Source organism: Anabrus simplex, chromosome 3 (genome assembly GCF_040414725.1).
Source record: "Anabrus simplex isolate iqAnaSimp1 chromosome 3, ASM4041472v1, whole genome shotgun sequence".
In the NCBI taxonomy this organism is placed as follows: Eukaryota; Metazoa; Arthropoda; class Insecta; order Orthoptera; family Tettigoniidae; genus Anabrus; species Anabrus simplex.
In genome coordinates this window covers 465,738,423-465,763,673 of record NC_090267.1, presented here as the reverse complement: position 1 = coordinate 465,763,673, position 25,251 = coordinate 465,738,423, and the positions used below count along the sequence as shown (strand labels likewise).

At 39.2% G+C, this 25,251-nt stretch overlaps 1 protein-coding gene across 1 annotated transcript in view; it reads left to right on the top strand.

Moving 5' to 3' along the window:
• LOC136866524 (inositol oxygenase) overlaps nt 1–25,251 on the top strand; it is a 53,831-nt gene that overhangs the window by 16,057 nt on the left and 12,523 nt on the right. Inside the window, exons 4-5 of the mRNA XM_067143571.2 lie at nt 7,247–7,383; nt 15,170–15,304. Of these exons, the coding sequence (XP_066999672.1) occupies nt 7,247–7,383; nt 15,170–15,304 (272 nt within the window). The remainder of the gene's footprint in view (nt 1–7,246; nt 7,384–15,169; nt 15,305–25,251) is intronic.

The following is a 25,251-nucleotide window of genomic DNA, read 5'->3' as shown; positions in this document are numbered from 1 at the left end:
TCCTCTAGTGATTTGGGAGGCTTGTTGTTACAGTACTTCGAGAATTACGAAGAAGTCGGGTGACTAGACGAAAAAAGAGATTTTGGGTCAACTCATACTCGCATAACGTGGACTGCCAAGAGAATGGTGCTTTCGTTTTGGCTAATAAACTTAAGATCCTTCATAATTTCATACATTTTATTACAGAATGAACTGGAAGACATTTCAAAAGTTACTGCATATGGTAAAGCCACTAATTGAGAAAAAACATCAGGGATCCTATTCTACCAGCTGAAAGATTATTGATAACACTCATGCTGAATGCTTCTCCTATTTCTCGCCAGATATCTTGACATATGGACCATGCTTCTCCACTTCCGCTATAAAATTTGTAGTAGTTGCCTCTATTGAGCTGCATATATTGAAATTACTACACCAAACTCACGTGCGAAGTGATGGGACACGTCCTACGAAATGCAACAGGCGATACCTCGACGGGACATGTCCGCTGACACATGGGACAGTCCATGCCCTTGACCGATAAGTGTGCGGGCTTCCTCTTGATTGCACGTGCTGTATCCACTTGGAACATGTCCCTTTTGTCGCATCCCACGTGTCGCGTCCCTTGTCCAATAAGTGTGCGCTCCGCCTAAGGAAGCTATCACCACGCGGGCTGGCTTGCTCTCAGTCGCTTTTGTGATATTATTCGGAGTGGTAGTGTGTTAGCTGTGTTAGTTGATTGTTTTCTGAATAGTATTTTCGTTGTTAGTTTACTTTTTTTGTATGTTAATCAGTGGCTAGTTGTACAGTTCTATCCTGTATTTAACATGTGCATTTGTTGAGGTTATTTGTCATATGGTGGTGGTGGTGGTGGTGGTGATTATTCTTTTAAGAGCAAGTACAACTAGGCAACCATCCTCTATATAACACTAATAAGAGAGAAGAAATGGAAGGGATCCGACACTTCAAAAAATGAAGCTATCGGCCAAAGAAAAACAAGGGCCACGAAGGGAGGGAAAATAAAAGAGTGGTGGTGGTGGTGATTATTGTTTTAAGAGGAAGTACAACTAGGCAACCATCCTCTATATAACACTAATCAGAGAGAAAAAATGGAAGGGGTTGACACTTCAAAAAATGAAGGTATCGGCCAAAGGAAGGCAAGGGCCACGAAGAGCGTGAAAATGAAAGACTCCCTAGGCCTCGAGTGCTCATATGTCGTCAGAGTCGGAAAAGAACAAGAGTTTACCAAGGAAGGTCGGATAGGATAGATGAAAGTGAGAAGTCTGACACAAATAATTCGAAGCAATGCCAGGACTCATCTAAGGGTCCCGTGGTCGCCAACCCACGTTCTCAAGTTGAGACCCCTGGAGCCCCTTTTAGTCGCCTCTTACGACAGACAGGAGATACCGTGCGTGTTATTCTAAAACCACATCCACAGGGGGAGTTCTTGTCAGAAACTGATGATTTTGTTAGTGATTATGAAATCTCATATTTATCAGCAATGACGTGTTCTGTCTTAAATGCTGGCATTACTAGCACGAGCTTACAACGGGTCAAAGTTTATTGTATCACATTAAGTCTACATGTTTTATTAAATACTTAGCCTGTATGAAAGGGTAGAGGAAATATAATTATAATAATAATAATAATAATAATAATAATAAGAAGAAGAAGAAGAAGAAGAAGAATATCCTGATAATAATACTAATAATAATAATAATAAGAAGAAGAAAGTTATTGTTTTTACGTCCCACTAAATATTTTGACCGTTTGCTGAGACGCCGAGTTGCCGGAATTTTGTTCCGCAGGATTTCTTTTACGGGTCAGTAAATCTACCGACACGAGGTCGACGTATTTGAGCACCTTCAAATATTACCGGACTTAGCCGGGATAGACCCTGCCAAGCTAGGGTCAGAAGGCCAGCTCCTCAACCGTCTGAGCCATTCAGACCGGCGATGGAGGTAAATATGACAACGCAGCGTACTTCGTAGTTACTGCTTTCGCCGTTCAATTCTTTAATTCTCGTGGGCCCAACTATAATAAATTTGTTCACTTATCCTGGATAAAGCACCTGCAATTTCAGGCTGATCAATACATAACTAAAATCAAGAAAATGGTGGTAGGGAGGCACAGTTATACAAGAAGAAAATTTTCAGATCCTTATTCCTTATGAAATAAGAATGGAGTAAGAATTCAGAGACTTGAATTCCCACTCTTACTGATGAATTCCCATGAAAATGTATACAGCGACAGACATTGCATCAAATAAAGATCCTAGAAACACCGTTTCCAAACTTTGAATGTTCTTCCTGGAATACTTGTAAGGAAGTGGTAAAAATGCCATTTAACCTGTTCGTTTATAAAAATAGGATACAGACAGTAGCACCTTCTTTCTAAAGTAACAATGTAATTGATTTATATGCTGTCAGGATTATTTTACAAAGTAAAATGCTTATGTATAAAATTATTGTTTTTACGTGAAATAAGGCGATTATTTACGCGATTGTTTATATAATACTGAACCCTTGAATTTACCCGTTCCATCGTTGGTCATCGGCCTCAGCTGCTTCAATAGAGCAATATCGAACACTTAGATCTTGGGGTCGTAGCGGGTTTTTTCTCTGTCACTACAGTAACCAAACGATAAGGTTCAGAAAAGAGCATAACCACATTAAATGAGGAGAAAAAATTTGCTTACTAAAATATGTATTCAAATTAAATCACGATAAAAATATATATTAAGTTATCCAGGAAAATCACTTAATAAGTTTGCAATATGTTTAATGCAGTTACAATGCATAACGTGAGTGTTATAATTTTTTTTATTGTTTAACATTACGTTTCAAAGAATGAAAAAGTATTAAAAAATTCGTGGACAGCAAAAGCAAGAAAACGAGAATAAAACCTGAAAATCGGGCACCATTGATTCAAACGATAACTTAGAGTTAATCCACACGATCCGTGGAAAATCTGACCTTCAACAAGAAGAATTCCAGATTTACATTTAATCCACTACTCTACTATCTTATCGGATATTGGAACATACCCCGAATGGACCCTTAATCAAACCAAATCGACTATCAGTTGCTTTGGATAGGTCGCTAAATATTAGTAGAAAGCATGTGTTCATTACAAGTTAACAGCAATTGTAAAATTCCACCATGTATTGTCATCTCATGACACCCTTAAGTTGCAGAAGAATCCCAATGCTGAAACATGCATCACCCCAAACAGATGTTCAGAAGGAACCAACACCACTTGATCCGAAGAGATCTTAACGTCGTCCTGAAGGAACAAAACTGCGAAATGCAAGAAAACATTAATTCATTATGCATTTAAAAGAAACGCCAAACACTGAATTTAAAGTAAAGTGATAAGTCACTCGAAAATTTTCTTACTAAATCAACTGTCAGGTCATAAAATTATTATGTCGTTAAGTTTGTTAACATACAAGTCCACATCCAAACAAATAAAAGGAAATCTTTCCAATTTTCTATAACTCCGACCACCATTATAAATCTGTCTACCTACACTTGTCCCATTAAACTAAACTACAAGTGATCGGTAGATCAACGTTTCACCTAAAATAAAGTGAATAAGAAAAAATGAAAATATATATATTAACGGCTGACGAATCGAAATCTTATTCGTAGCGAAAATCCAACATAAATTAACTGAGTGTCAACACACGGCACTATCACAAGATACCGGGCATTCAAACAAATAAATCATAAAGTAAAGAGAGTGTAAAATAGAAACGAAAGTTCGTCGAACTTGAACATGCACGGCTAAGCGGTAGTGATCAGTCTCCATTGCTAGGTATCAATGTTGGACAACCATCACATTCATGCTATCACTGATGCAACGCTATTATGGGAGCACCTTCTGGCTTGTAAGAATTATGCCGAAACATGGCCTTGATAATACTTGCTAACACTCTTCGCATTCGTATTCACTACTGCAGACACTAACATCGTTCAAGTCGATTCGCAAACATGACTAACCTATGGCTTGACTAAATACAAACGACGCCCTAATCCTGTCGTTGGGCCTGCATAGTGTCTACACATCCTTAAATTTATATACCCAATACACGCAGCATCCTAAATCTATCGTTGAGCCAAAGTTGGGATATTTACACATCATTTATACTGTCAGGCGATATCGAAACTTCAAACACAATCCCGGATATTTAAATATAATCCTCGTTGTAAATCTAACACAATGAAATGAAATTCGCCACAGAATGAACTCAAACCTACAAATATAACTTACGTCCATTTCTTACAATAAAGCGTGAAATCGAAATTAAACATGTCCGAATAGTTTAATCTATTCCTGATTACAATCTCAACACATGCAGTGAAATTCGATAAATAAAAACAAACTCAACTCTCGTATTATTTTACGTAATATCACTGAAAACAATAATCACTACCATCACAATATCCACGGCATAATCAAGTGTGAGGCTCCAAATGGCCTTTCATCACAGCGTTCCAAACATGTATCACCGTGAACTGTCCAGTGAAGTAACTTTTCATCAATCTACCCAAGGTCAACTATCATTCTAATAAAATTCATTTTTCTCACCCGCAATGTTTCTAGTCAGCGATAATTTCGTCTCGTAAAAATACAGAATAGAATTCAATTTACAATAATCAAATATTACCTTGACCGTGTGTCAGAATGTACTTTGTTCGTGAGGTCGGCTATCACAAAATGTTCTTTGTTGGTACCACATAGAATCGTCACTTGGACTTAATTGCCAAAACCTACGGTCTCCCATAAAATAGTAATAATGGAATAACATCAACTTGTACTCAAAATAGGCGTTACAACGCGCTCACTTGGTTTTGAACACCTTTAAATTCGGCAACTGTCTTGGATTGCTTACAGGACATCGTCATCTTACACAGCCTGTTTCAGAAATGTTACATCTTAACATACACCCTCTCAGGAAAAATCCTCTCCGTTGAAAAACAGGGCCTCTTATTCTCAGCCTCCTGTTCATTATACATCACTCGTTAAATACAGGCATAATATGCCTTCAACATCTTCCTAACTATTCTCATAACATTTCATTTCCATTACAATCCATTTCTTCCTGTTTAAAACTTTTTCAAATACAAGTAATCCGATGATCAGCAACTTTATAAGAATCTAACAATTAACTTCTCTAAATTTTCCGGACCTCAAGACCAAATAGCATACCATGATTTTCTGTATCACAAATACACGGTGTCACAAAATTTAAGTTTCCCAAATTAAATGCCAAATCTTGCTTGGCATTGCTGCTGAACACATAATTTATCATCTCAAATTCATCCTGGTGTGAATATTATTGTTATTGTTATTGTTATTGTTATTGTTATTGTTATTATTGCATAATTTGACATTTAACTTTTCACGCTCATAACGACGATTTATCATTATCATCATTGTAACTTTTACCGACCTGAACATTATTTCATTGATTTTCATTACAATACTTAAGACTTCACCTTTTACATTTTCTGAAGAAATTTAAACGCATTTTAAAGTTTTGCGCACTGACATGAATAATAGACACTTTGCCTCAACATTGCATTACACTTAAATTTACACACGCCACATTTTAATTCAGCGGGACAAGCATATACATTTCTACCTACAGCATGATATTTAAATTAGACAGACCTTGTAACTGCGTCGTGGGCACGGAGTTAATCTTGGCTCCTTTTTGGTCCAGCTCGTCTCAAACACTTAGCCAATCATGATTGAAGAGCACATTCTTCTATTATTATTATTATTATTATTATTATTATTATTATTATTACACAGATTCTACACTTCAATTGATCCAACACACGTAAATAATAAATTATTCTAGACACACACAATATGTATAACTGCTTCGTTTCATGCCGAGAACTCAACGCTCGTCTGTGAGAGCCTCCAACTCCCCTTTAGCCAGGTGTTTACAAGATATGAAACCCGAAGTTTATCTCTGCCAGTCTACGGTTCCCTTCACCGAATACAAAAATACACCGTCTGCCAGAAATTCACGAAAACTATCTATGAATTCACTGTTTCCATTTGAGAAGTTCAGGAATCCTATACTAAGTCAATTTATATTTTTCTTTTGCCGTTTACCACTTGGTAAAAATATTCTATCTCGAGCCAATTAACTGTATAAATCTCACAAGTTTATTGGAGGAACAGTTCAAGACCTCTATTTGATATTAAAGCGACGCAGGTTCACCCTCGCGAACTATTACAAAGTGAGTGTGTGCTGTCCTGAGGTGGGGGTATTTAAAGACTTCCTAGGCACGCTTTCCTGGTCGTAATGTATTGTGGTGTAATCATACAATTTAATATCCACTGGACCGATTTCTTCGAGACTCACCCCAAAAATTCTACCTAAATTTCAAGTCATGATGGTGTTGTTTGCTGATTTTTCCCGTTCCTTTAACGGGCGTAATTAATGAATTAATTTCGTGAAGGCGATTTTGCGCGCATTTTGATTGCGTGCCCTTGACACGTGTCTACCCTCACGGCCAATATCGATGCCAATTTCTCTCCAGGCGTAATTAAATACATTTCTACCCTGAGGACTTAAGCTTCATTAAATATTTCTTAAATTCATAATTACTTATTTCTTTGTTAATGATTGTGCCGAAATCTCTCGCAATGAACGCTCTTATCTAGAAGTTAATTATTAATTACCCGACGTCAGCCGAAGTGTTCCGATCTCGCTCGAATGGGGGGCCGCTTCCCATTTCGAGTTGACACGCCACGGAAGATGAGATGAGCTTGCAATAAAGAATTACGGTTGCACTCGTAGTTGCGTCTTGTAGTTGCAATTTTCATGTTGCAATATTTAGCAGGGTAGAATTATGGGTTCAATACTGTGTATGTCACGAGGTTGCAAACAAGAAATAACTCAAGAAATTAGGCTAACATTTCGGTTCGTAAGATTCAGGAATACAAAAGATTCAGAAATACAGATTAACGAATTTCTCTACCGTCAGAAATATGTTACAGAATTTTGACAGTAGAGAAATTCGTTAATCTGTATTACTGTATTTGAAACACGCTGTTTCAAAGTATTTTATTTCCAGCAGCAAATGCCATTCAGCTTCCACCAATTAGAGCCTACCCAATACACAAAACATTCTTAACATACTTGTTTTTATAATCGAGATGGTAATTTTGACAATGTTTACTGACGTAAAGAATGAAAATATGAACATAAATAATAAATTAATTATTCATTACTTCACAGTTCATGGCACTCTTTGGTGAGCCTCAGTGGGCTGTGGTTGGTGATACTTTCCCTGTAGGTTGTGCCTGGTCTGACTCCATCGTGTACCGCAGCTCAAGTTTTGAGCACAACCCAGACGGGAAGAACAACAATTATAAGTAAGTTACACAGTATGTAATACTACAAACTACGTCTAGATTTAAGTCTGATTACTACGACGAACTACTTGTACAAGTATGAGTTTCTCTTATGTACAGTGTAAGCAACGCATACAGGAGATGAAAAAATTATTCGATCAAAGAATATCTTACAAAGTACCATACCGTTTATAACATTTGCGAACTGAATACATTAGATTAACTTAACTTTGATACAACTTTTCATAATATTATTTTGCAGGGTACGAAATCACAAAGAAATGATGGGGAGGGGGGAAAAGGATCATGGGGCTTAACACTACTAGTGTTTATTTAAGGTAGTACTCGGCGGGGGAGAGGTGTGTAATTTCCCTGTAAGTAAATTACCTCCTCCCCAGAAAAATGTAACTTTTAAATCTGGTTTATAATAGGAATGATAAACATTGGAAAGTAATTGCGACTGTCCCTTTCTCAAGAAGGGCCAGACGAGACGCGGTTTCTTTTGATTTACTGCTTTATTAGTGGAACCGTCCTCTACGAGGGCTATGTGCTGACTGAACAGATTTGTCAGTTTGTACACTCCTTAAGTGAATATTATCCTATTGGCCAACCTATTGGTTACCTACCGGAAACACACCCTCTCCAAGAAGTACATGAGTTACGTTACCTACCTAGAGTAAGAAAATATTCTGTAATTCGAATTTTGTTTGGCATTAACAGTGCAGTATAGCATTTATTGTACAGTGTGGGCGAGAAGTCCACGTACCCCTGTAACTGTTTACTATCAAACGTTATTTAGGTTATTTTACTTACGTATTAAGTTTCATATATCTGTATGTTCCCCATCAAGCCGTAAACACATTTCTAGACGCCTACGTGTTCTTCTTGACATATTTCTGAGCACGTCCGGTGTTATAGTACGAAATGGATCCTCAACAGCGTTGCGCAGTTCTTCGTCTGTAGCATAACGACATAGAGAGATACATCTGCCTTAATGACTTCCCATAACGCGTTGTCAGGTGTGGTGAGATCAGGACTTCATGGTGACCATTTTAAAGGAACTGGTGTTGCTAGTGAATCACGACCTATCCATCGTCCTGGGAAATGTTCGTTTAGAAACTCGCGCTCAACAAGAGCGTAGTGAGTAGGTGCTCCGTCTTCCTGCAACCATATGCATTCTGTTGAGGCGTCTTTCCTCAAGCTGGGGTATTAACCGTGTTTTTAACATGTGTAAATAATTTGCGCCATTCACAGTCCCTTCAAAAGTACGGACCAAGCAGATGTTGTGATGTCATCACTGCCCATATCAATACGTGAGGCGGGTTCCTTTCCGACTCCACTCTGTAATGAGGATTCTCTTTGGCCCAGACGACAACATTTCTAGCAAATAAGCTGCGATAAATAGCACATTCATCTAAAAACATAACATTGGCACTGCTCACCGCATATGGGAATTTAGTTAACAAAACACGACATGCTAAAACACGCTCATTCTGGTCTCTATACGATAACACGTTTACGAAAATCGGTCGAAAAGGTCTGAACTTACTGTATTTTTTAATGTAATCTCGCATTGTTGTCCTCGGTATACCGAGTTCCAAAGCATATTTACGCGTCGACTTCGTAGATTATTCAATCCAAGCCCAGACTCCAGCAGAAGTTTCTTCTCGTATTTTCTTCCTTCCAAGCAAAGATTCCAGCAGATGTTTCTTCTCGTATCTTCTTCCTTCCACTCAACGGCCAGTCTTTAACACTGCCCGAGGCAAAAGCACGTGTGTCCCAGCCGATAAGTGTTGCTTTACGCGGTGGGGCCTTATTAAATCCTTCCTGGAATGCTACCATAATCTGTCTCATTGTCTGCCCTGTGTGTTGTCGTTCATGCACCCACACATTTGCCGCTAACCGCTCCTCAATAGCGTAACTCTTACCGCTCACATCTACTACTGCCTTCGTGATGTACAGGCCGTACTGTAGCTCCGATGACGTCACGCAAAGAGACGAACGGTTTCCTCCGTCCGACCCGTGCAGTGCAAGAACATGACATGTCTGTACGTTGTAGTTATGAAATATTCACAAATGTTGTATTAATGTAACAGGTGAGACCATCGACACCTGTAATCGCATCATAACTCGTAAGTCAGGTCTGTGTAATTAAGAGAAGTATGTCTTAAGTGTGATCTACGCGGGCAAAGCTTGAGGGTTTTACTCGTCATTGTAACCAACAAATAATAATTACGTATTAGTACAAATATGGAGACAACAAAGGTACAATGATAATAATAATAATAATAATAATAATAATAATAATAATAATAATAATAATAATAATAATAATAATAAACTTTACCTCCATACCTCTAGATGACCATAAATACAGTAGCTTTCTTGTGTTTTATTCTTGACACTTCTGGCACCGACCTTCAGACCCTTTCTTCCACACAAATATTTGTATCATATTTTTGTTTAGGAATAGCTCATGCTTTCCTAAATATTAATAAACTGACCAGCGAGATCTGTTAGTTACTTCCCACATTCACGGAAATGGCCGAGGAATAATTTCTTAATTATTACTTAAATATTAATTGCTTAGGCCTAATTATTGCGTTGCATTGCTTATCTACCAAAAATAGTTTAATTTTAACATTTTAAAATGTATGCATCACAATGCGAAAATCATTTAACAGAAGGTTAGGTTTTATAAATTGCATTTAGTTCCAAATTTTTAGACTGTGTTTTGCTTTTACTCGCATTAATTTTGGGAAGAAAAGGCTGCGCGTACTCAACATTACTAACCCAAGAAATAACCATATTATGTAGGTTCAGTTTGTTACTGTCCACTTTTATGCTACTTCTGTATCAACAATAAAACGCCTGCTGTAAATCTGTGTAACAAGAAAATCAAAAGCAGAATTCATCAGCGCGGCAAAATGAGTGCAACATATTCGTCGAAACAGGTAGCCTACATTTTCGGTTGGGATTTTCGTTTTTCATAAAGGTATTCTGCTCTCATACGAAGAAAATATTAGTGTTATTTGTATGTTCGCCATGGTACTCACACGTTCTTACCATTGTGACAACTGCGAACTCTCATGCACTGTGTTTAAATTGGCAACAGATTATATTTCCACAAAAACGCGTTATACGATAAAAATTAAATGAATAAATTCCACGAGAATAATTACGCCGTTGAATTTATATTACTCATCACGTGAAGATACCATACCTAACCTTTACTATGAAGTCTCATTATCTTAATAACAGCTGTTTAATTAGATTCTGATGTGATAAATTTAAAGAACAAATATGCGATATACTTAAATATGAAGTTCTGTCCTTCAACAGTCACAATTATCCACAGAAAGCTCCCAATTGTTATGAATTACATTCACAATGACAATTTGTAACATTTGCCTAGCTCGCCTCAGTTGATCAACTGATGGGCTTGGCGCGCTTTCTACAGTACGGCCTGTATATTACGAAGGCAGTACCTCTACCATGGGTTCACACTAACACTCGACTGCGACAATGTCTATTCCAACACTTGATTCCCACAATTAATCACAATTAATATAGCTACCAACCTGCATAACTAACATAACCTAAATAACATTTGACACTAAATAGTTACATGGATACTGGGACTTCTCGCCCACCCTGAGTACATTTTCCTGGCCGACCTCGGCTTACCTGTCCACCCCTGGTGTGTTGACCATAGGCAGTTGGAGCTGCTCTTCTATTGTGAATTGTAGTGTTTTCACAGCAATAACTGCTGTTGACACCTATATGAAGTGAAGCAAGCTTGAGAATAGAACATAGAAGGTGTCAACAGAGGTTTCATGTTTCTCTATTGTATGTATTCTGTTTTCAACGAGTTGCTGTAAGTGTTGCACTGCAATTAAAATGATGACGTACTTCGAGTTTATTTTTATATGCTTAAATAACAATACATAGATGATTTTATTACGTGCTATGCATTTTCAAAAAGGGGAATTCTCGATATCTCGAAATTTCGATAACTCGAAATACAATTTATCTCCCTAGGTGATTCGAGATATCGAGATTTGACTGTATATGGAAAAACCAGCCAGGAAGTTATGATACCTCTTTGAAATTCACCGTGACGAAAAGTGTCTATAGGTTTCAGAGTTTAACGTTTCACCGTAGTATTTTACCCAGGGTGATGTCTTTTATCTTTTTCGTTCGACTTCTGTTGTTCCTCTATATTTCTCCCTTTGTTGGATGGTTAGAGTATTTTCGAAATTATCTATTTTCTAAAACAAAATAGTCACCTGTAGGGAGAGGTTTCTTTGTAATACCTGAAGCTATTTCTTTTCAATTTCGACTCGGTTAATTTTTCACTATTAAGTCTGCCGAAACTAATTTTGAGTTGGACTCACGCCGAGGACTGAGCTACGGTTTTCAAACACATCGCATTTATGCTTGGTTGGAGACAAAAGAAAACTTCATTAAAATAAGTTCCAGATTTCAAGTTCATAAGTATTTAAACAGAAATAAACAAATGTTTATATATTTCTATATGTCGTTCTATTTTAATTTAGTTGTTTCTTTCTCAGGAGTAATTCTGTTATCAAACATTTTCTCTTTAAGGTAGTTTAAAACTGTATTTACCAGTGGCGTATTCTGGATTCCCCACAGAGGAATGCAAGTAGTAACCATAGAGTAGCACAATGTATTTAGTAAATTTCAATTTTACTGACCCTAATTACATGTAGGTGAAACTCGATCCTCCGACTCCTTCTTCAGAATTCCTTGGTGACGTGCACTCACGTGCTTTCAACTCAACAAGATGATCCTTCTCTATAGACATCATTCCTAATGCAGGGATACGACTCTGAGAATCGCGAACGAAAGATTTTATTCGCATTAGGGCAAACAAAGAGCGTTCTACAGATGATGATGATGTAGCGAGAATAGTTGTAACCAATGTGCACAAATTATAAAGCTCAGGAAGACCACAATGGAGATCATTGGTCGATAGAAACTTCTGGATTTGAGCCACAGCCTCATATTTGAAGTGTTTAGAAGTGAGCATTGCTCTTAATTCGTATTTAAGTCGTAAAAAGCATAGCAAAGTCACCTCCGTACAGGCCATGAAGGCCCTTCGAGGAGTGGAAGGTAAAGGCTTCCACCATTGTTAACCTCGGCACGCCCAGCCGCCTTTGCCCCCCGGAATTAACCTGGTACCCATTTTTGGTGTAGGCTGAGTGAACCTTTGGGCCATATGCATTTCCGGAAGTGGAAATCTCGTTTTTTAAATTTTACGACTTCCTGACGGGGATTCGAACCCACGTCCTTCCGGGCGAACCGAGCACGCTTTTACCGCCTCGGCCAGGCAGTCCCTGGGTTTAGGTCGTACTATATTTTCCTTAGGCATCGATCAATTTACTGAATTTTTCTTTAGGAGAAACTGAAATAAATGAACATTTCTTACAATCATTGTGTGGTGCCCAGTAAAATCGTGTGAATTATTTCAGCTTAAAACTCTGGCCTGTAAGGTTCAGTTATCTAAGGATCAATATTGTGCAAATTTCTATCAAAGTATAATTATCGTTCTTAATGATATATCTGCCACGAAATTTGAAAAGTGGTACGAAGGCTGGAACGGGGTCCACTCAGCCTCGGGAGGTCAACTGAGTAGAGGTGGGTTCGATTCCCACCTCAGCCATCCTGGAAGTGGTTTTCCGTGGTTTCCCACTTCACCTCCAGGCGAATGCCGGGATGGTACCTAACTTAAGGCCACGGCCGCTTCCTTCCCTCATCCTTGCCTATCCCTTCCAATCTTCCCATCCCCCTACAAGGCCCCTGTTCAGCATAGCAGGTGAGGCCGCCTGGGCGAGGTGCTGGTCATACTCCCCAGTTGTATCCCAGACCAAGAGTCTGAAGCTCCAGACACTGCCCTTGAGGCGGTAGAGGTGGGATCCCTCACTGAGTCCGAGGGAAAAACCGAACCTGGAGGGTAAACAGATGATGATGATGATGAATGATATATCTGTCGTGTGTCAGTACTTCTTTGACAACATTGTCACATAGCAATATTTTTAGACGCAACGGCGGTATAACCTGGTACATGCATCTATATTCAAACTGATTTTATCTTTATTTGGCGTGGTTTAAAGAATATGGAGAATGCCCTTTTTAGTGATAAAATGACATCCTGCGTTTAAGAACGTTTTCACCAGCTTATATGCCCTAACTCTTCTGTTAGATTAGCCTATAATATGTGTTCAGTCGAATGGAATCTTTATTTCTCCATATTAACACTCGTAATAATAATAATATTTGTGTTATTTTTATATGCAAGAAAATCAATTACTGTAAACTGAATAGATCTGTTTGCTCAGTTTAAGTGTATGTTGGGTAGTTTTTACTGAACTTAGGGAGCTGCTAGATTCAGTGTTGCCAACTATCACGAAGTCAATAATTGAAAAATGTCACTACATGTGAGATTTGTGCTGGACAAAGCGGAGGCGGGACAGGTTTTTCTCCGGGTACTCCGGTTTTTCCTGTCATATTTCATTCCAGCAACACTCCACTATCATTTCATTTCATCTGTCATTCATTAATCATTGCCCCAAACGAGTGCGACATGCTTCGGCAGCCGGCACAATTCCTATCCTCGCCGCTAGATGGGGCTTCATTCATTCCATTCCTAACCCGGTCGAATGACTGGAAACAGGCTGGGGATTTTCATTTTCAATGGATGAATAACTACAACATACCTAATTAAAATGAGAAGGCTCAGCTTCGTCTTTTGATGTACTGTAGTTGGTGCGGTAGAGGACGTTGCAATTGGAATACGAATATGCAGCTGAGGTTCCCATCTTACGGAAGGCACTTTCAGAGAATTAATAATTATGTATAGCAGGTCTTCCGACCACTTTTAAGAGCTTTTTCGGCGTGAAGCGTGAAGCAGTTTTGGCGTGGAGTCTGTTACGCATCTTTATTTTCACCAGGTTCAGCTGACTAAAAGGAACATCTACCACTGCATTAGAACAAGGTAGAAAAATATTGGGAACTCTTTGAATGGATTAACAGCAACAGAATCTAAATCCAAAAGAACCTCCACGCTTTTTTGGGCTGGCTATCTTCGTAAAACCAGTCCTGGAAAATGGAGCAGCCGTATGGGATCCGTACGGAAGAGAGCTCATCTCGCCAGGGGTAATCCGTGCTTCCCGCTCGACGTTATCTTGGACCACGGCCGACTTGATGCGTCGCTCCAGCTAGCAAAGGAGCGCAGCGAGGGATCCAGTCGGCCGTGGCCACCGAACGCAATTTTAAGATTGAATGCGTTACGATCCTTAACTTCTCCATTTGCCCTCTCTTTCTTTCTACAGCGGATTAGATGGCGAGACTATACCAGCGCCACATGTAGTCAAGCAATGGAACTAGTTTAGCTGTGTGGAACTTTTGAACTTCTGAGAAATGAAATTAATAATACTACCTTTACTTGAAACAACCTAAAATTGTATAATACTACTTCAGATAGTTCTTTGCGCTATCATAATGCATACAATGAATGCCTTGCATGCAAAGAAAATACGCCCCTGGTATTTACTCAAAATTAGTTTTGGCAGATGAAGAGTCTAACAGTTAAAAGTTTAGGGAGGGGGACTAATTGTCCTTTGTTAATGAGGCTAGAGTTTTTAAGATGCATGTTGTTAAAAAAAACTGTCTCTTGAATTTCAGAGGTGAATGATGTGTAGAACAATTTCCTTGCACTCGTATTCTATCCCAAGTAAACAAAAAAATTCTGTCTAATGTGTATTATTTCATTTTATTGTTTCAGTACGAAATATGGCATCTACCAGCCTAACTGCGGTCTGGACAAAGTTATCATGTCTTGGGGTCATGATGAGTACATGTACCGAATGCTGAAGCACAACAATTCTACCTTACCAGAAAAGGCATTAACCATAATCAGGTTGGTACATATTAGATGGATCATTTAAGCATTAAATATGAGGGTACGTTAGTCACAGAGTATGGAAGAACCTAGAGTAGAAAGAAAATTCTGCGCTGACAAGGAGTTACACGACTTTGGTTCAAAGTGATAATAATAATAATAATAATAATAATAATAATAATAATAATAATAATAATAATAATAATAATATACACCCATACTGAAAAGATATCAAGCGTAATCCGGAAAAGAAGAATAACATTTTACGCTCATCTCTTCAGATTGCCAGACGAAAGAAACTGTAAACGGAGTTTTTCTTTGCTAGTGGCTTTACGTCACACCGACACAGATAGGTCTTATGGCGACGATGTGATAGGAAAGGGCTAGAAGTTGGAAGGAAGCGGTCGTGGCCTGAATTAGGGTACAGCATTTACCTGGTGTGAAAATGGGAAACCACGGAAAACTATCTTCAGGGCTGCCGACAGTGGGATTCGAACCCACTATCTCCCGGATACAAGCTCATAGCTGCGCCCTACCCCCCCTCCCTTCCCTGTAAACGTTTGTCATCCTACTTCAGAAGTCTCAAAACTATTCCTCCTTGGTTGGTGGAGATCGATAAAGATCTTTTAAAGTATGGAATCTCAGAAACGGACATTCAACTCCGAACACCACTCAAACACAAACTTCGACAGGTTAACCGAGGAGTCCCAACTCGATTGAAGCATGTCCTTCCTGATGCATGGAAGAAAGCACACTCTGAAAGGATGAAAACCTGGTGGTCCCGCAAGAAGACGAACAGTTGAGGTCTCGCGGTCCTTAGTGGCCCTAACGATGAATAATAATAATAATAATAATAATAATAATAATAATAATAATGACAAATGAAAGTCCACAGCCTGTTTTCAGTTTTAACCGAGTCAGGAATGGAATAAGTGAAGAAGCTCCCTTTAGCGGCGAGGATAGGAGTTGTTCCGGTTGCCGAAGCCTGTCGCACTTCTCTGGGGCAATGATTAATGACTGAGAGATGAAATGAAATGATATTGGAGGGTCTTGCTTGAATGAAAGACGACAGAGAAACGTGGCGGGGTTTTATGACTGGATGCCCTTCCTGACGTCAATTTCATCAGAGGTGATATAGTAGGAAAGGAGAGGGCAAAACCCGGTGCCGGCACATAGCCTACTGCTGTCGAATAGCACCAAGGGGTCTGCTCGAGGCTTAACGTCCCCATCCGACGGACGAATCACCATCAACAGCGTCAAATACCCTCACTCCATATGAGCACTGTGGATTAGAAAACCGGGACACCCGGAGAAAACCTGTTCCGGTTTTCTAATGTCCAGCACAAATCTCACTCCCTTAGAGTGACCGGGATTTGAACCATGGTGCCCAAGTGTGAGAGGCTCGGATAATAATAATAATAATAATAATAATAATAATAATAATAATAATAATAATAATAATAATAATGGCGCGTGGCTTCCGGAGACACCTGCTGTAGCTTAGGGGCGCGCAGCTGTAAGCTTGCATCCGGCAGAGAGTGGGTTTGAACCCCACTGTCGGCATCCCTGAAGATGTTTTTCCGTGGTTTCCCATTTTCACACCAGGCAAATACTGGAGTTGTACTTTAATTAAGGCCACGGCCGCTTCCTTCCCACTCCTAGCCCTTTCCTATCCCATCGTCGCCATAAGACCTATCTGTGTCTGTGATAATAATTTCGTGTGGCTATTTCTAGCCGAGTGCAGCCCTTGTAAGGCAGACCCTCCGATGAGGGTGGGCGGCTTCTGCCATGTGTAGGTAACTGCGTGTTATTGTGGTGGAGGATAGTGTTATGTGTGGTGTGTGAGTTGCAGGGATGTTGGGGAAAGCACAAAAATCCAGCCCCCGAACCATTGGAATTAACCAATGAAGGTTAAAATCCCCGACCCGGCCGGGAATCGAACCCGGGACCCTCTCGACCGAAGGCCACTACGCTGACCATTCAGCCAACGAGCCGGACATCTGAGTCGGTGCGACGTAAAGCAAAATAAATAAAGTCAAGCAGTATAAGCTCTTCTTCAGTTAACAAGCTCTGTTCCGTTGTTACATCCTTCAGCTTGTTAAATGTAAATCTCCTCGCCCTCATAAAGGTCACCATAGACAAAAGCTGTAGGTATATCAAATTGTGTGAGATCTTTTTGCTAGATGCAACGCTTAAGATTGTTCTTATTTTACTCATCTTCACGACAGAACTGAATGTTTAGTTATAAATGGGTACATTTTGAGATTAATGGGGGAAAAAATTATGTACCTTAAAGTGTAATAAACCACATTTAAGTTCGTAGAAGGCCTTTTGTTTCAAATATGAATAATGATGCAGATTGACTACATTGTTTTTTGAAATAATTATCTTTGTAAACAATGTAGCAAAGAAGATCGAATTATCGGAATACTTAGACTACCGTTCGATAATTGATATACCAAGCTAGTTGACCGTGCTGTTACGGGCGCACAGCTTTGAGTATGCATTCCGGAATGGTGGGTTCGAACCCCCACTGTCGGCAGCCCTGAAGATGTTTTTTGTGGTTTCTTATTTTCACACCAGGCAAATGCTGGGACTGTACCTTTCCTCCCCACTCCCACTCCTAGCCCAACGTCGCCATAAGACATATCTGTGTCAGTGTGACGTAAAGCAAATTTTAGGTGGGGGGTGGGGGAGGGAGTGATGCACCTGGAAGAAAATTTTACGACCAATTTCGATTTGTATCTTTCAATAGTTCCGTCAGTATTTTCTGTAAGTCTACTTACAGGTTAATCGTTTCTTATCTTTAGGAAAATTTTCAAGTGCCAATGTGACATTGTCTATCATTGACTTTATTTCAGCATCCATGGCTTGTTGCCAGTTTTTAGAATCCTTTGACCTTACAGCATCTTAATAAGTCTTTAATAAGTCCTTGGAGTGTCAGAAATCTCCATCATAATGAGTGACACAAACTCTTCATATCACTCAGTGCTTTTTATTTTATCCCTCAGAGTCATGTTTACGCCAATGGCAGTTTCTTGAACATCATCATATGTAATTCAGATGGATGATTAGTCTTTTTCTGCAACATTGTGACTGTCAGATCTTCTTTATCTTCCTGTTTCGTTTCTTGGAATATTTCGCAACTGAAACTCTTCATTTTCGTCCGTAAAAGAAATTGTTATTTCGGTGTTAATGGTTTCTCATTGAATATAACGTCTCCAGACCTTATTTTATTCTGTATGGTTTTATTGCATATTGGCTGTCGTATCCTGTTTCGCTCTATCTAACGATTACAAAGTTTAAAATTTTCTGAAGTCCTTCGCCTTGTAGAATAGCACATACCTTGTCAAATTATATTGTACAGACTTCAAAATAACGTCACAGGGTCACGTGGAAATAAGTAGGAATGGTCTGACAGAGAGAATATAATCAAAACAGGCAATGAACTGCGGCAACACAGAAAAACGCTCCTATGCATACATTAATGTTTATGAGGAATGGAAGTTCGTCAAATGAGCAGTATGAATCTGTCTGATAGAACACAAAATCATGTCTGATTGTATTGCTGTAAATTAGAAAACTACCGGCTTCTTTTACGAGGGCTGATCAACAAAGACCGAGACTGATTTTTTTCCCACATATGCTTATTACTCCATTTCAATGTTTGCATGATATTTTTCAAAGAAGTCCTCTCCTACTTCAATGCACTTTTTATAGCTTGTCTGCCAGTCCTTGAACACATGTTGCAGACCATACTTTGCCAGGTCCTTGAGGATCGCCTCACTTTTCTTGAGCGCTGCTTCAGAGTTCTCAAATCGAATGCCCCTAAGCTTTGCCTTTAGTGATGGGAATAAAAAAAGTCGCAGGGCCCAAGATTGGGCCTATAAGGTGGATGTGGTACACAGCAACACAGGTAATGTTGAATCGAGCCAGAAACTTCATGACTTGATTTGCGACGTGAGGCCGTGCATTGTCATGATGAAGGAACCACCCAGTCCGAGAAAGCTCTAGTCGATTCTTTGCAATGTGCTTCCTCGGTGTGGCCAATACTGACGTGTAGTATCTTGCTGTAACAGTAATGCTCCTCTCGCGTCACCTGCATTGTCTGGTATGCGAAATGCATGTAGCGTCTACACAATAGAGCATTACTACCGATACGACAGCGCTGCCGCCTACGGACATTACCGCTCTTTTCAAATATTTATGTTACAGATAGGAAACTATCACGTAAGCTACAGAAAAAATCAGTCTCAGTCTTTGTTGATCAGCTTACGTATAGTTGGGGACAAAACATGACGGCCTCAGTTCCTGAAAGCGAGCTGGAAGCCAGTAGTCAATCACACCCTGCACCCTGCTGAGTTAACAAGTTCCAAGTGATCCTTGTTTGTTTTAGAGAGGCTGCCAAACCACTTTCTTCCTCACTCTCTGTAGTATTTACCCATTCTTCGTGTAGAGTGCAGTGGCCGATTTGGCAACTCTGGCTGCAGTAGAGGTAGTAAATCCTAAGTCGCTAATAGACACCGAGCTGCCGCTGGAAAGTAGTGGTGTGAGGCGAGGTCATCATGATTTGTCCCCAACTATACAAAGGTTATGGATTGTGACAACATACTAAAGCTCTTATGTATCATTCAATGTATATTCCTTCTGTAGAAGTAATTAATACATTTTACTGAAGTGGGCCATGGCCTAGGGTAAGACCAGGTTTTGTTCTTCTTATCTTCCCAAAACTTCATCATCCTTTCACCATGGGCTTGTCTTCTCTCTTGTGTCCAAGCATTTTTGAGTTTCAAGTTCCTGGCTGTTGGATTCTTCGATGTGAACTTATGTGAATTGATTTTCTGTCTGAATGTGATCCATGTAGGGTATTAATTTCTGCAAGGTCTCTTTGAGTGTTTACCAACCAGCGTAATTTGATTTGTCGGGTTCCGTTAATGATGAAAAAAATATATATTTGGTCAGTCAAGAGTCGTCCATTCGTGTTGTGTGTCCGTAAAATATCATACGCCTCTTCCGTGCAACTGAGGATAATCGCTCAGTCATAGAATACAGTTTTTCTGCACTAATGCGCATCCACATACCGTCATGAATCTTAGGTTCAAATATCTTCCTGAGTATCTGGCGTTCTATTTTCTCTGTGTCCTTGATGTTGATGGTTAAGAATGACGTCTCAATTGCGTAGAGTGCTTCTGAGTAGTAGTGTCGGAGCTGGCTTTGGTGGAAAGCGATTTCGCATGGTACATATTCCAAGCGATTGTGTAGGCTTTGCGTAATTTTTCAGCACGTGTTATATTAGCTGTCTTTTCACTTCCAGTATTCTCGATAATTTCACCTAAGTATTTAAAGTGCTTAACTTGTATGATGTTGCCATATTTGGTGATAAGTGATATCAGGCTTTGGTTCTTGGAATCCGTGGATTGCGTTTTCTCGTAAGAGATTTGGAGGCCGGTTTTTATGGTGATTTCATGAAGTTTCTCGATGGCATGTTCTTGGTTCCTGAGGAATCTGGGTAATTATTGCTAGGTCGTCAGCAAAGGCAACTTTATGTTGATTCTCTTATCTTTGGTTCCCATACTTATTCCAGGTACTTCCTTCTCCCAGGCTTTGATGACCTTATCCAGTACCAGATTAAACAAAATTGAGAATAACCCATCACCCTGTCTTACTCCTGTTATGATTTGAAAAAGTTCGGAGATTTCTTCGATGAATTTTACATTAGAGGTTGCGTCTGTCAAAGTCTGTTCAATTAACGCAATTGTTTTGCTATCCACACCTCAATCATGCAGTGTACTGAAAGGGTGATGCGGTCAATAGAGTCGTGTGCTTTTTTTAAAGTCTACGAAAGTGACAACTGTGCGGTTCGACTGGCGGTGTTGTAATATCATCTTGGGGGTTCCAGATCTGTTCTGTGCATGATCGGTGTGGTCGGAAGTCTGCTTGGTATTTACCGATTAAACGTTCTGTCTGTTGCCCCAACCTGGTGAAGAGGGCACACGAGAGCACTTTGTAGACGATTGAGAGAAGTGAAATACATCGATAATTTGATAGTTCTTTAAATCAGTCCTGTCACCCCTTTTGTGTAGTGGGTGAATCTTTTCTTTTTTAATTGGCTTTATGTCGCCCCAACACAGATATCTTATGGCGACGATGGGTTAGGAAAGGCCTACGAATGGGAAAAATGACCGTGACCTTAATTAAGGTACAACCCCAGTATTTGTCTGGTGTGAAAATGGGAAACCACAGAAAAACATCTTCAGGGCTACCAACAGTGGGGTTCAAACTCACTCTCTCTCTCGGATGCAAGCTCACAGCTGCGCGCCCCTAACCGCACGGCCAACTCACCTGGTTATGGGTGAATAAAAGCGATTTTCCAATCTGAGGGTATGTTGCTGGTTTCCCATATATTTGCAATGCTGGTTTTTAGTTTATCAACCACGAGTTCTTCTCCAGTCTTGATCATTTCGGTGATTACGCCATCTTCCTCTGGTGCTTTGTTGCTTTTGAGATATAATATGTTGTTTCGTATCTCCTCGTGTGAATGTGGTACCGAGTCTTCGTTTGGAGTAGTTGCATGAAATTGGAGTCTTTCTGTAGGTGGTTCACTGTTGTGTAGCCTCTCGAAGAACTGCTTCAGGATTTCACAACTGGCCTTTGTATTCGTCTCAAGTGTTCCATTAGGGCGACGGAAGCAAAGAATGGGTGCCTGGAATTTCGTTAGTTCACTGAGTGTCTTGTAAAAATGTCGCTATCGATTTCCTCCAATCTTCTGTCAAGAAAACGAAAACAACACCGCGCTGGTCACATATCAGAGCACTCGCGCTTGTAAATTAATATTTAATATAAATGGCCAACTCTAATAATACCATAACTAGAAATTGAAACATAACCGTATAAACATAGACCATGTCTGAAAATCTGAAAGTTACTGAAATATCTTATACTTTCAACTCGAGAAAATCGCATTAATAATAATAATAATAATAATAATAATAATAATAATAATAATAATAATAACAATAATAATAATAATAATTAAAGAAAGCTGATTCTAACATTCGAAACTTGGAGTACGAAACTGCGTTCGGGAAACTCAACAGCTAAACCTACTGGAATTAAATAACAAAACTAACCTATCCCCTTGGCTACATTAAAACACCTGCACACATACATAATTATATTGTAAATCTATTACTCATCTACTTGTTGATTCGGCTGCCTGCCTACGGACAGCTGGCTCACAATCCTTATTGACTGTGTTGCCTTCAAAATTGAACTGGATCAGTCCTTGGTTCTCCCACCTGGCGTAGAAATATGGTCTCGTCTTGCTGCTTCTGCCGGTTCGGAGGTTGACTAAAACATCCGTTCATTCACGGTATTGAAAACTGGGTCAAGACAACCTGACCGTTACTATTTAGTACTACATACATACATACATTATCATTATAGACTGTTATGCCTTTCGGCGTTCAGTCTGCAAGCCTCTGTGAATTTACTAAACGTCGCCACAACCCTCGATTTGTAACTAGTGTTGTGGTCTCATTTAGTTCTATACCTCTTATCTTTAAATCGTTAGAAACCGAGTCTAACCATCGTCGTCTTGGTCTACCTCTACTTCTTTTACCCTCCATAGCAGAGTCCATTATTCTCCTAGGTAACCTATCCTCCTCCATTCGCCTCACACGACCCCACCACCGAAGCCGGTTTATGCGTACAGCTTCATCCATCGAGTTCATCCCTAAATTAGCCTTTATCTCCTCATTCCGAGTACCCTCCTGCCATTGTTGCCACCTGTTTGTCCCAGCAATCATTCTTGCTACTTTCATGTCTGTTACTTCTAACTTATGAATAAGGTATCCTGAGTCCACCCAGCTTTCGCTCCCGTAGAGCAAAGTTGGTCTGAAAACAGACCGATGTAAAGATAGTTTCGTCTGGGAGCTGACTTCCTTCTTACAGAATACTGTTGATCGCAGCTGCGAGCTCACTGCATTAGCTTTACGACACCTTGATTCAATCTCACTTACTATATTACCATCCTGGGAGAACACACAACCTAAATACTTGAAATTATCGACCTGTTCTAGCTTTGTATCCCGCCGGTGTAATTTTCACTGACCTTGAAAAACCAGTTCCCATTCAGCCGCGGGACAACTCTGCTTATCTAACCCCGTAATTAGGTCAAATTTTCCCCACTCGCTCCATAATTCGTCTATGTTATGTGACAGCTCAAACATCTACAAACAGTACACAAATGTGGACTAGAAACTATGATGTTTGTGTCCTCGGAAAAATCAACTTTAAATAGGCAGGTAACTACGCATGTAAGTGATCATATCGGAAACTGTTCTGTCTGAAATTCGAAGATACCAAATTCGAAATCTATCAAAGTTAAATCGTGGATAGTTAAGTGCAGTCTGAGCGTATAGAGCTAAAATTTTAGAAGTCCCTACACGATCAGTTTACATAAAACCTGAATCTGCACTTGCGTAAGTATACTTCTGGCGACGTAACACCTTCGAAGACTCCTGCCGAATAATGGGGATCGCTAGCCCACGCGCTGATCGTCTTCACAGACGCCATTGTTTGCTTGTTTATGGCCATCTCTCTCTTTAATCAATGCATAGCCAATATCGGAATGATGCTTCCTTCCCATTGGTTCAAAACATCGCGTGCGTGACGCTTACTTCAAACTTGTGTCGTATGATCTCCTAGCCTCTCGCCGGGCTCCCGAAAATGTGGTCCGTTGGTCCAAGCCGTAGTATTTTCATTATTTCGTTGTTCTAAACCGAGCACGTGAAAGTTGGGTGCGTCATGTAGAAATACCGCCTTCTTAATATAGCTTGCGAACAAATAGACCCTCGGCTCCAAGCTTTCTTTTGAAATTGTGAAATGTACTGTGAATGAATATGGTCCCTGCAAGTTACCAAGATTCAATAAAATGAAATATTATCTGTCCTCTCAAATATGAATGATTAATTAAATGAGCACTTCAATAAGGGCTCAATATACTAATTTGATATTAAAGGGCATATTCAGTACATAGACTTTCGTTTTACATTTTCAAAAATCTTGTTTTGATCAAGGAACTTCTCAGCGAATAAAATCCAAATATCACAATTTGTATAATTATTTCATTTCACTTATATAACTGTTCTCTTAAGAGAGATGTTTCTATTTTTGTTACCAATATGGTCATTGCTGTAAAGATAATATACGTAGCTTACTGAATCTTAATTTAATAATTATCTGTAAATGATTGTGCACGTTACTATAACATTATATGTGAATGTATTATATATTTTGTGTATATAACAGCCTCTACAATTAGTTTTTACTGTTAGTTTTTTCTTTATATTGTTATGTCGCATATTATCTCATTGTAATTTTTACTCAACGTATTCCTTCAAATTTGTCTTTTGTAATGGGAGCAATGCTCTGTTGTAGACTGTATTACTCATAAATAAATAAATAAATAAATAAATAAATAAATAAATAAATAAATAAATAAATAAATAAATAAATAAATAAATAAATAAATAAATAAATAAATAAATAAATAAATAAATAAATAAATAATAATGTTAGTTGAATTACGTCCCACTAACTACTCTTTTACGGTTTTGGGAGATGCCGAGGTGCCGGAATTTAGTCCCGCAGAAGTTCTTTTACGTGCCAGTAAATCTACCGACACGAGGCTGACGTATTTGAGCACCTTCAAATACCACCGGACTGAGCCAGGATCGAACCTGCCACGTTGGGGTCAGAAGGCCAGCGCCTCAACCGTCTGAGCCACTCAGCCCGGCAATAAATAAATAAATAAATAAATAAATAAATAAATAAATAAATAAATAAATAAAATAGTACTTTTATATTTTCTTGAAACATAGAATATTAAAAATCATGTGAAATGAAATGAGTGTTTCGAGCTCTTTTAAACTTGTTAATAATTGTTGTAATTGTTGTATGTT